At 38.8% G+C, this 13,310-nt stretch overlaps 1 protein-coding gene across 1 annotated transcript; it reads right to left on the reverse strand.

Moving 5' to 3' along the window:
• Positions 1-889: 889 nt before the first annotated feature.
• Positions 890-12,586, reverse strand: LOC106177115 (uncharacterized). Its single transcript, XM_013559802.2, has 12 exons — positions 12,381-12,586; positions 8,777-8,957; positions 8,276-8,404; positions 7,405-7,586; positions 6,469-6,583; positions 6,038-6,207; positions 5,312-5,442; positions 4,461-4,576; positions 3,949-4,066; positions 3,017-3,495; positions 2,685-2,768; positions 890-2,377 (listed from the first exon to the last, which is right to left on the reverse strand). The coding sequence occupies exons 1-12, from the start codon at positions 12,525-12,527 to the stop codon at positions 1,944-1,946; spliced, it is 2,286 nt and encodes a 761-aa protein (XP_013415256.2). The 5' UTR covers positions 12,528-12,586; the 3' UTR covers positions 890-1,943.
• Positions 12,587-13,310: the final 724 nt, after the last annotated feature.

Raw genomic sequence — 13,310 nt, forward strand, 5'->3', positions numbered from 1 at the left:
GTATGGGAAAATTGTCCTTCACCCTAGGAAAATCCTTTTTTTTTTTTACCAAAATGAACAGTTGTTATCCTATAGTTTAATCTATAGGGGACTATAGTGCATGTGTACATGCACCTGTATTGCTAATTGACCCATATCTTTGCATCTGATGATCAGATGTTTTTTTCACCACTTTTAATTAAATAACTAATTAATTCTTATTTCATACCGAAGACAGTGTCGACATCAGGTACGTATTTAGGTAGACGAACAGAATTTTTCAAGTGCACATTGACGGACACCTATTTTTACCTGTCGGAAAACTGTCTAAAATGGAGGGTGGACCAACAAAGATAATTTGGAAGAATGTCAGAAAATATCTCTGGATCTGACCCTGTAAATTTGCTTTCAATGCCTGAATTGTGAAAGATAGACCTACATGATTACAAGTGGCATTGCAGGATATCTAGACATACAATTACGTACGGCTTTGGTACATTTTCAAATGCATTTTCACTGTCGGTCCTCGTCACCCAATGCATTCAAAGTAATATATCAGTTGTACTCGGTGTACTTTGCTCCAAACGCGATGTAAAGATTATTTTAAAGATCGCTCTGGCCAAGACAAAACCCTGTCGCCACCTCTCGCCTCCATGCGATATCCAAAAATTTAAATTCTTTTACAACAAATTTAAAAGTATCATTTATATTCAATATTGGGTGAGCTACTACATGTAGATCTGAAACAGTTGAATTATTTAGAGTTTAGAACAAAAATTTAAAATGAAATTGGTTTGAATTTATCATTCCCGTATTAATAAATTCACCTCACTATTATACGGTTGTTATGAGAATAATAACAATAGTTTAATGACGTTAATTTGAAAACGAGATATTAAGACAATGCCAGCCTCTTACAGTACGATTTTATTTTGGGGAAATGAAACAAAATTACAGTATAATATATAAAAGAAATGACGACAGGCTCATCAAGATACTTTTGTGATAAATAATATATAATAAAAATGGCAAACAAGACTTTTAAAAAGTCCAATGAACAAATACCCAAGCAAAAAAAAAAAAAAAAAAAAAAATATATATATATATATATATATATATATATATATATATATATATATATATATATATATATATATAATCATATGTACAATAACAAATATCTCAGATAACTAAAAGGTTCGTACAGTGTGTACATCTTTGTGCCGGTGGAGTAACAGTCACATCGCACAATAAAACATAAAACAAAGGATGGCGAACGAAGTAATGCCTCCAATACTTCAGCATGTCAGCCAGATGGTAACCTGAATATTCTGATAGTAAAAATGATTACAGAATCACTAGTTCAGAAACATACGTTAATTATATACTAGTACAGTATATGTATATTATATAGTACTTTTATTAGTCCGAAACCGAATATATTTTCATATTTATATTGTCAAGCCATAAATGTACCTGTAACATGTTGCAAAGTTATATAAGTAAAAAATAAAAATAAGAATATTCTTTATCAATGTCATTCCATTTTTCTCTTTCAAAATGGTGTTGAATTCATAAGTCGACAGAAAATTCAAAATACGGCATTCTGTACAGACACAGATGAAATAAAGACATGCACTATCAAATTTAATTTTAAAAATGCGATTGTCTTAATTGAGTAGTAAACCTGGTTTTCTCTCCCTGAAAATAGTAAGTTTCAGATTGCAATGTTTGTTAAAGATTTAATTTTATAAAACTGTATATCCCTAACTATAGAAGTTGCACCTCTCACTATGTCGGCGGATTTCTAGTCCAGTAAGTCCTAACAGGTCTTTAAATCACGTTTCTTTGTAATGTTGGACTTAAGGACGGAAATTTACCGGGATTTTGTCAGTAGAGAGGGTCAAATAGCCAAAATTCGAAAGAAAACCCCCTGTTGCAGTTATTTCACCACATCTTGAGTTCTAGTCAGATTTGTGAGTGGACAGTTTGGCGTTCCTGCCGAACACAGAGCGCACGAGCCTCGTTCCAAACGCTCCGTAGACGTAAATATCCTGACTTGGATGCCCGCCTTCGCGCAGAATCTCCAAAATGGTGACGACAACTTGCGGACCAGCACATATCACAAACTTATTTTTATGCCCATTATGGACTGGCAAATACGGTGACAAGGTAGAGCGGTCGATCAGCCCTTCCAATCCGGTCCACTTGTCGTCCCCCTCGTCAACACAGAGTGCAACGTTGATGTTTTTCTTCTCCGCGGCGTACTTTGTGAGCTCATTGCGACAGAGGAGCTGTTCGATGTTGCGCGCGTGGTAGAAGACTGTCACGCGGGTGAGGTCATCAGGATTCTGCGCAATGCAGCGGACGAGTTGGATCACGGGGGTGGCTCCGATACCTGGGAAAAATTGAAGATTAGCTTGAGTCATAAACAACAACTCAAGTTTCAGATTAAGTTCCACATCCGCACGTACATTAGTCTTACTTTCTAGTCCTGGTAACTATATATTTTATTTCAAGGAGGTTGTGTTTTATCGACGTCCTATGTAGGCATAACTTATATTCATATTTACACACTTAGCAACAATTAACGTGCTATTTTGGGCACAGAATCAGTGATTCGAAAGATTCTCTCCTATTTCAGTATGATTTACTGAAGAGTGTAACAAATAAGAGGACAAAAGTCAGCCTGTAAAATGTGTTACCCGTGGCAATCAGGACCAGGTTGTCCAGAGTTCCAGGAATATACTCAAAGCCACCACAGGGCCCGCGGCATTCCAATATGTCGCCTGGGAAATATGCAAGAAAAAAAAATCATGTACGTTGCCGTCATCAGGGTAATATTCTTACAAATGCCGCACCAAATCAATGACACAATAAGACTAATTAGTTGGCTACATTTCCGTCTCTCTTTTGTATACTGCAAGCAGTAGAAACACTTTTGTTTAAGTGATGCATGCTTCTATCAGATGTGTAGTAGGCCCCTGTCAAACTGACTGACAGACAGACAAACTCCTACAAACATAGGCCTAATTACCTTTCTTAAGTTGCCTGAAAGCGTCGGAGATTAGACCGTGACTTTCAAGACGCATCCCCACCTCCATCACCGGGCTGTCAGGGCGGGACATGGGTGACAGGTAGCGCTCCTGTATCTTCCCCTTCACCTGAACTTTGACCTGGACATATTGTCCGGGCAGGCATCCGGTGTGGGTGGCCTGTCTTGGCAGCTGAAACAGGAAGCGCTCAACGCAATCCGTTTCTGGTATCCTCTCGAGCAAGGTCAAAGGGGCGTAGACGTCGGGATCCAGGCCTGGGCTCGTGGTGACCTTGGCTCTACGCGGAAGGCACGTGGCGAACGGGTTATCAAACTGCACGTCTTGGTTTGCGTCCAGACCGGAAGTTCCGTTCTCTTCCAGCTCCACCTCCGACAGGAGTCTCTCCGCAAGTTTTCGCTTTTCGTCCAACGTCATTTTCTTGACTTCGGCGTGGACCAAGCCTGGTTTAACCTTCTGTGCCCTGAATTGTAAGAAATCTACAGCGTTTTTTTTTTTTTTTTCGACAATTTGTTAGGCCCGATCTCCTTTTTCCACCAAAACCATTTTACTTTTTAAAAAATCATTTTCAGTAGGCTACTTTTATTAGTAAGAATTAAAATTTTGACGGCCACCTTTGACGGCAAACTTTCCACGAGGTGCTCCTGATAACATTGCAATGTCGAACGTGGGCCATAGGCCTATAGACCTAAGTGCATTTTTGCTACAGCTAGGTTACAGGGGTATCTATAGGCTTATTATAAGGGCTACTGTAAATTCCGTTGGCATCTAAGTTCTGAAAGTAATTGCGGCGACGAGATTCAAATGTCAGTATAAAAGAAGCATCATAAACGTAATTCTGACGTAATTGTAGTGTAGTTGTGACCTTACGTGACGTCAATTCAACGTCATAATGGCGTCATAAATTGCCACCTACCACAGGTCAAACACGTCCATGCCGAGGAGAGCGGACTGACCAACCCACTGGCGTATTACTTCATTTGTAGGACCCATCACGCTGCCAGCTTTACTGTCTCTCAGAAGGCGTTCCAACCCTGACGAGAGTGGTTAAATTGTATTATCATGTTGAAATATTTCAGAACCAAAATATTGTAAAACAGATTTTTCTCCTTGAGATAAACTGCGATTGCCATTTGTTCTTCTTTGCGTCCAACGCAATTATTACACTCCAAATGCTTAAGTATCGTCCGGTTTGTAGTTAAGTAATACCGTTAACTTTCCAACTAATGTTTATTCATTCATTTATTTATTTTTTTATTCATTTATTTATTTTTTTTGGGGGGGTGGGGGGGTGGGGGGGTGGGGAGCAAATTTCAGCAAAAAAATTGAATGTGAATAAACAACCACCAAAGCCATCAAACGTGGACATGGACAAACATGGACAAAACTTGTTATCATATCCAAGTATCAAAATATTCATGTATCAACCCATGTCTGTTTTGTAGCCGGCCCCGCCGCACGCGTGCAGCATCTTGTCGGACACCTTGGCCGCGTTTCTGGCCGCTTGGTACTTGCTCTGGAACCCCCAGTGGATGACCTGTGACCTGGAAATATGTGGGCGCTACATTAACCACATATGTTAAGTACTAGTGATATGATAGATTTAAGTAAAACTCAGTATTGAGTCCTAGGTTTATTTTAGAATTACTCAAGCCAAGAAGGTCTCCATTTGTCAGTTTATCCGTTTGTCAACAGCCTAACTCAAGACGCAATGGATAGACATTGATAAAATTTTCGGGAAAGGTCAAAAATGGGTAAAATTTAAAGTGATTGAAATTTGGTGAAGATGCATGTACGCGATCCCGATCCCCATAATTGTGAGAAAGGTCTAATGACCTTGCCCTTGTGCAATGGATCTTGCTTCATCTAGCACAGTATATCAGTGGGGAGCTGTCTTATTAGGAGCCGCACTGAACTCTGAGTACTTTTATAGTTCGTATACGATTTAGAACGATAGATGGCAGCACTATCCCGTGACGCTACAGAGCTAGCTTACGTCGATCATATTGAAACCATCATAACAAAGTATATACTGAGTATGTTAAGTTGAAGGAATTTATTTATTTATTTTACTTGAATTGAAATGAGTGTTATTCATTCCAAGGTTTCAATAGGTCCTCTTCAAATCAGATAAGCCACATGTATAGTTTTAAATAAAAGAACCTATATAATATAGGCCCTATGTAAATTGAGAACAAAATGATAAAAAATGTGATTTCCCTCAACCATGAGTCAACTTGATGGTGAAACAAACGTTTATACTTTAGGCCTAGGCCTACCTTTGTTTGATGTCAGCATCTGTGTATTTCGTCCAGTCATTGTTGTTGGTGGCCTTGTCATAGAACCGAGCCGCGCTGTACACTGACATGCGACAAGCATTGGTGGAAAGGACACAATCTCCAAAGTAGTCCTAAAAAGGACAAAAATGGAAAGGGATGGATAAATAGGTCCTATACTCTTCGATAGGGCCTAGACGGTTGACATTTTATGGACAGGGGCGGATCCAGAGATATTTTCTGACAGTCTTCTAAATTATCTTTGTTAATCCATCCTCCATTTTTGACCGTCTTCCGACAGAAAACATTAGATACCCGTCAATGTAAACTTAAAAATCTGACCGTCTTCCGGAAGACCCAGAAGACGGCCTAAATCCGCCCCAGATGGAGGTGTTTATATGGTTACGATCCAAAGGCTGAGTGCATGTATGAAAGCTTTAAACCTCGATATCTGTCAAAAATTTGCATGTCAAATTCGACTGGTTGTCATTTCCCATTTTCAAGCGACAAACGATTGAAAGATGTCGCATGCCAAGAATCACATAAAAAATTCGGATGTAATTGTAGATCTATGGTCTATGTGATTATATGGCCTATCTACATATCCATTCCTACCGGTATATATCAACACTCAGCATATGGTATAGTCTGCATGTAATTTTTGAATTTCTTAGGAAATGTCAACGCGTGGGCTAATAGGTGTTCTGTTTGTAACATAAAAGGAAGTACCTGGATAGTCGGGTAGTCACATACGCGCATGCCCACATCAGCATGTCTCTTATCAGTCACGTGTTTCCGGGCTATATCAATGCACCCCATGGCAATCCCGCTCCAGCAAGCAGAAGACACCAACACGAAGTACGCCAGAACAGACTCGTCATTTAGATATGCCCCCTCACCTGAGTTTACCAAAAATTATTTTACATAATAATAATAAAAGAAGAATGATAATAATGAGCAGAAGGCGGTTACGTAGACCTCTTTTTACGTGTATGTCCTCGGCATGTGTCCTTAGTTGGTGTAACTTGTAGCCTATTTTCCGTTCACTAATTAATCGTATTTTAGACTTTCACCAATTTGGTAATAACACACAATTAATTATTATGCAGTCTTAATGGCATATCCCAACACTGACAAACCAATAATATACGGTACTTTACCGATTCTGCCAATGATCCTGTCTGGGCCTAGGATCCCCTCAGAAATCAGCATACCGGATTGGTTGCCATGTACACCAAGTCCTGACCAATCGCTGGTGTGCGCACGCACTTCGTCCTATATATAAAGCGTTGTATACATAACACTGTGTAAACAATTGCTTTTTTCAAAAAGTATTAAAATTCAAATATTTGATTATTCTCCCGAATTTTCCAGTGTAACAGCATCTTAGAATGTATTTTTCTTCTCACTTCATCATCTTTTTGTGAAAAGCATAAAACATTCTTGATTGCAGATTTTACTAACTGTAAACTGACTTTTTCAGCGGGGAAAATACAGGGTAGTTCCAAAATGGTGACGTTAGTGGCTACTATTTGGATTGGCTGGATTTGCAAATGGATACCCTTTGAATCAAAAGTCAAGTATTCTCGGATGAGTTCCATATTTAAGTACTAGCTTCAACATGCCCGGCCTGAGAATACTTACAAGGATTTCGGCACTGTAATACTAACTACATAGGGGAGACCGGGGCTAGTTGGACCCCCGGGGTAAGTTGGCCCCCCATCAAGTCTCTTTAATAAAGTTACTTTAAGATGTTAAATCATTTCATTTGGACTCACTGCCCACGCTCTTAGCACTATTGGATACGGTCACTTTACAAAATGATGTGATCAATTCTTTTACCCCATAGTTACTTTGTCATACGTTGATGGGGGTCCAACTAGCCCCGGTCTCCCCTACTAACTATACCCCGGTAGAAAGTCCGCGAATATTTGCCTGATTGTACCAGTATACCAAGTAGCGAACATTTAGGCTTTATGCTCCCCATAATACTCCCGTCTCCATGGTGAAAATGCACCTTGCAAGTGTTTGTTTTCATAAAATATTCAATTCAAAATACAGGGTAGATCAAAATATGCCCAGCACGTGTGACTTACTGCAAACAGCAACATGGCCGTCATATTAGCCATGTCGTCCTTGACCCCCGGGCTCAGCGTCTCTACCACATAGAAGTCGGCAAAACCTGCGCTGGTAGTCCATGACGAGAACTTCAGCATCTGGATATTACCGTCCGCAGTGTAGTCTGATTTGGACGAGAGGACGTACCAGAAATGGCCCCCTTAAAGTTGACATTTTCAACATATACTGGTTAGTTTTATTGCAGAAATAAGTAAAAGGTTTGCACTATCCGGATGACGCGTGAAGTGGATGAATAATGCTGCGATTTTGAATCCTAACGTTTTCACTATCTAGAGGCAAAGGATTTTAGATACATTATGGTCATACTGTACGTACATGTAAATATCAGCCGTTTTAAAAGCGATCTACCGGGTATGTTCAAGTACTTCAAATAGTTTTTCATTATTGAATTAAATTTCATGTAGATTTAGACAATAACAGATAAATGCTTTTTAAAAAAATAAACTACCAGAATTATCTCTTGGAAGTTTTCCTGCAAACTGACACTTTGGTGAGTCATTTTGGTTGTGATTCTTTTATTTAGTCCACAATGGAGCTAAGTGATAAAATGTATTTCGAAACTTCTAATAAGTTGCACGTACTTGAAGCATATCGGTAGTTCATTATTTTTATACGACAAATAATTACTCATAAACACAGTGCATGCTTTTTAAAGTGCAAATGTTTTGATAAGATATGCATGCTAAAATAACTTTTTTGCGTATTTTTCCCCTAAAACTTGTAATAAACATACTTAAAGACGAATTTGTTTAAAATTGTACGTTTTTTCCGTCTTTCTAGTTCGTGCTGTACTGACACTGATACAATGAAGTCAGGGATATTTCTCACCGGACGCCGGATCACTGTATGAGAGCGTGCCGATCAGCTTGTCTTGATCCAGCCTACGGAGGACATCTTGGATCAGTTGGCTGTCATGGTAACGGGAGCAAAGGCCGGCGACAGCAGAAGTGTGCATGCCTGTTACAGAAATGGGGAAGTAAATATGTGTTAAGGATTGCTTGCTACCTCGTTCATATAGGCGCATGTGCGCGCCCACACACAGTCACACACACACTATCTAGAGACCAAATTAAGTGACATGTTTTGATTTAATTTTGTCAGTTTTGTTACAAGTGTGTACTAAATAGGTACTTTCTAACTGCGTCAAAACAAGATTACCTGTTGTTAAAAAAATGAAAAATCGTGCAGCATGAAAAAACATTTTACATGAAGTTGACGGGATTAATTGGATACGCACTGGGAACTAGTGCATCTTACTGAAAACTTTTAGGCTTTGTTAATTATTTAAATTTTTGACTACATACCAACAAGGAATGAAATAACACTTACAATATACCATTGCCGTGCTAGGGCACCCATATCTCGCGATAGTCTCGACTACCATGGCAACGCACACGTGATTCTGACCACGCCCTCCCAACTCCTTGGGAACAATCAGACTGAGAAGCCCCATACGAGCCAGCGCGTCCATATTAGCTCTTGGAAACTCGTACGTCTCATCAGAAACCACCTACAAGTATATATATATAAAGACTGGCAGAAATGAACGTATTTTTTTTATCAGTCTACGTCTCTTTTAAGTCGAGTATATTTTAGTGCGAACCTATGTTTTGCTAACAATGAATACTATGACGACAAAACCCATTAAATGGGCTCATTTCCCTCCCTCCCTTTCACCAAAGCTTTTATTATTTATGCCAGAACCTATAATTCGACCGTCACGGAGTGTTAGCCAGCGGTATAAACCAGTGTTTCTTTGTATCTGCTGTGCTGTATGATACACATGTAGTATAATTCTGTTGCATTTTGCAAGATCATCATGTATACATTTACACGTTGTTATCGTTCTCCATCAGCGGGCAACTTGCTTTTCATTGCCACAAAGCAGGAGTTGCTGATAATATAAGACAGCTAAAATAACTGGCCCTTCCAAATATAATATACAACATGTCCATGTAATCGAGACAACCTGGCCAGTTTTAACAAGTATTTTAATAACAATCATTTCGGTCCATATGAATGTTTGTTAACATTCAGTCAATGCGTGGCAAAAAAAAAAAAAAAAAAAAAAAAAAAAAAAAAAAAAAAAAAAAAAAAAAAACTTAAGTCAGGTCACCTGACTAAGAGCTTAATAACCAAGGTTACATGGTCACATGGGCACATCTTACCCTATCAGGAGTAGTGTAACAGCACTCTCATGGAATCCTAGTCAACTAAGCCAGAGAATTTACTTAGTTTTTTTTTGTGTGTGAAATTGCAGCCAGGCATTGCTATTGGAATTTGTCATTTTGTCGACATGAATTGTGTCTTGGCAAATCGTATTTGAAAACTCGCTCTTTTGAAAGAATGGGATAATGGCACCATGTCAAAATGCCATTCATTTTTGATGACCCTTGCTGATATAGTCTGCATTTTATATGTAAATCTATGCATTCTTTCAGCCTTTGCTACAAGTCACCTGGATTTCAGACGGTAGTACATGTTGTGGTGCATAGGCCCTACCAAACATTAAAAGCAACATAAATCATTAGTGTTAAAATTTGACATTCAAAATGGCGTAAGTAGCGTTTAAATGTATCCTTTATGGCATTTAAAACGCTGGAAATACCGTCAAAATGCATTCTTATGTTTAGGGTGTTAGCGTTGTTGGGATCTAGCCATCCAACCACCGCGTACAATACCGGTGGTACAATAAAGATCATACAATATGGTTCGCATATTTTTCCTGTCTGAATTCATTACACCATCAGCCATTGCAACCACATAGATGTAAGGTGGTTGAGGTGGCGGAGGTTGACCGTCAAGATAAGTTTGTTATCAGAGATCAGAAAGGTTGAATAATGGTAGATCTATTCCTTTTCTTCACACTCCCAGGCACTTTTTTCAAATGTTTAAACAGCTGTAGACCAATACAGGTGATCATGAGTGATGACCTCACCTGGAAAAATCGTAATTTAAACACACTCGACCTTCTCATATTTCAACCCGCCAAACAGGAGCTATCTAGCAGGGTCTGGGGTTGTGAATAAGACACCAATAAAAGGATTTTCTGCTCAGTAAGTGTTCATTATATTGCAATATTTTACATAAAGAGAAGTACTGTACATAAACCTAAGCGGGAAAAGTTGTATTGGTAAATGTATGTCTTTATGACGTACGGATCACCTTCCATAACACAACCTCTCCGTTGACATTGACGACACATTTTTGGGGACTTGTTTTTCATTTGTACAAGGACGTTGACTTATTCAAAGTCAAAAGAATTAAATAAATGATAAATAATAAAGACTTTGTGCATGAAAACAAACCAAATCTTCACGCAAGTTAACTGTCATTACAAAAAATCTTCTCTTAAATTATCAAAATAATGCATAACGAAAAACAGTTTGCGCTGAAAACAAACTGTATTGAAATGCAATCATAAAATCTGGCCATAAGCCTTTCACTGGGTGTGTTTCAATACCCACGGCTTAGTTATCCCAGGCGCGTTCCGTATCATTCAGTGTAGAGAAATGCCACTTAACGTGATTTTATTCATCTATGCAAATCTTTAACTTTAATATCCGTATTACGTCTATTTTTTTAACTATATAAAGTGAAATGGTTATTGCGCATGTCTTATTATCATCAGCTCGGAACATGGCAGAATGTTTTTATCGGGTGTAACCCCAGACGAAAATAACTTATACAAATTATGAGGCCATGCATTCCATACTTACATTATCTTGTGAAGGCTGATGTCAGTAGTGTGAAACAACCGGTTTTTCAGCCACATTTGTACTTTTATAAACATTTCCAGGCACGGCCCTATCACGCTTATTATCACATCCCGCATCTCAAATGAAAATGCTCTGTTAGACATCAAAATAGAGGGGAATAGGCTGTCCTGAATGGAGGCTATTCACCTGGATAACCCCATTCCCTGATGAAGATGCTCTGTAAGGCATCGAAATATTGGAGGTAAATTATTTCAATATTTATCTGTTGATTGAAGAAGAAAAAAAAATTGTTCTAGTAACTAAACAGGATTTTGTTCATGTACTTGATCTAAAATGAATGCATGTATTGGTAGATCCCCTTTGCCAAGATGTCAAGAAACGTTGACTTAAAAATGATTTTTTATTTGAATTTTACATGTTCAGCAAAACCGTTTATATCGATTGAAATGACAATAGTCAAAACCCTAGAGGCACTCTGGCAATTGTTATCATTAATATCGATAGCTGTTATATGGCTGCGAAGATAAAAGAATAAAAACATTTTTGTATATTTTTCCATATTTTGTCCCAAATACGTTTCACGTTTTCACGGGACTGACTTTGACAACTGTCCATTTAAATTTAACCACTTCAGAGACCCCCAGCTAATGAAATTATTCAGCACCATGAAACCGCGTGTTTCATTTTTGTTAATCTTTCCTAACGTGCTTTGTCCATTTGTCTGAAGTACACCATATATGCTTTGCTTTCGACATTTTTACCTCCGCCAAGGAGGTTATGTTTTCACCCCTGTTTTTCTGTCTGTCTGTCTGTTTGTTTGTCATCAACATAACTCAAAAAGTTATGGACCGATTTTGATGAAATTTTCAGGGTAGGTGTGAAATGGGTTAACTTAGAAGTGATTAGTTTTTGGTGGTGATCCGGATCAATAATCAATCAATAATCAATGATAATAAAAAATTGCTGCCTTGGCGGAGGTAGGTCTGCGCTCTCGGAGTGCTTTTCTAGTTGTTAATCTTTCTTAACCCGCTTTGTCTATTTGTCTAAAATAAGCTGTATATATCCTTTGCCGTCGATAAAAATAAGTCTCCTGACTTAAAGTACATAAACCTGTCCTACATATAAAATTCATTGTGCGAAAAAATTATGGAACGGAATAAGAAAGAAAAAATAAACAAACTAACAAAACTAAACAAATAATAAAAAAGACTTACTGCATTAGGGCGCAAAGTGGTTCGACACAGTTCAATAAGGTCCCGCTCGATTTGCTTCTGCTCCTCAGTAAGAGTGTAGGGAGGATCGTAATCGCTGCCAACTCCCCAAAACTGTCGCTCGCCCCACATCTTCTGCGCCGCGGCCATTGTGTTGGGTCAGATTGTCAACCAGGCGTCTGCTGGCGAGACGCGGGTCGTGTCGGCTTTATAAGTGTGGGCGGAAGTCGAGATGACTGATGACGCCATTACTATGCAAAATAGTTTTTATTTCTGTGATGAAATGTTGAACGAAACCAGTTGCTTCTGTCCAAGAGGAAAACGTGTGTCTTAGCGCAAGAAGCAGATGGCCAGAGCTCGTGACGTTATCTGCACTTTTAAAAAATACAGAAATGTACACAGAATGAGAATTATCAGTGAACATCTGATTAAAAAAAAAAAAAAAAACTCCCAGCGTCCCTGGTCAGGGGGTAGACAGCCGCAGTGTGGCGTGACAGTTGACATAGCTTACATACCGAGGAGACAATTCATAGTCACAAAGAACATCTGAACCGTCTAGGCATTTGCCTGTATTTCATGGTAAAGTTCATCACGCTACTGTCGAAAGTCACTGCATAGAAATGAGAAAAGTATAATTTTTTTGTCATTTTGAAAAATAAACTACGCAAGCTTTGTATGGAGGTCAGACATCTTTCTCTCATGATGGCCTCTAATGGTTCGCCAAGTTGGAAATCACACTGTAAATCTCCCCATTATTCGTGAATCAAATAGACAGTAAACACGGGGTGGAAGTTTGGGGTCATATCCTAAGCAAAGTAGAGCATGTGCAGGTCACACAAGCACGTGACTAGCCTTCCAATCCGACAAAAGACCAACATTTATCCCCGACTTCTAATCCCCTGGGACCAAGGGCGCATTCAGAACAGATGATCC

This window comes from Lingula anatina, chromosome 9, assembly GCF_051362555.1.
Source record: "Lingula anatina isolate TDL-2025a chromosome 9, LinAna3.0, whole genome shotgun sequence".
NCBI classification, from domain to species: domain Eukaryota; kingdom Metazoa; phylum Brachiopoda; class Lingulata; order Lingulida; family Lingulidae; genus Lingula; species Lingula anatina.

Excerpts from the sequence above, each read along its gene's own strand:
- LOC106177115 (XM_013559802.2), bottom strand. The coding sequence starts at position 12,527 with ATGGCCGCGGCGCAGAAGATGTGGGGCGAGCGACAGTTTTGGGGAGTT. Across the intron at positions 6,584-7,404 it reads CGGCCATGTTGCTGTTTGCA|GACGAAGTGCGTGCGCACAC; the intron begins GTAAGTCACACG and ends CTTTATATATAG. Across the intron at positions 2,769-3,016 it reads TTTCAGGCAACTTAAGAAAG|GCGACATATTGGAATGCCGC; the intron begins GTAATTAGGCCT and ends CATATTTCCCAG.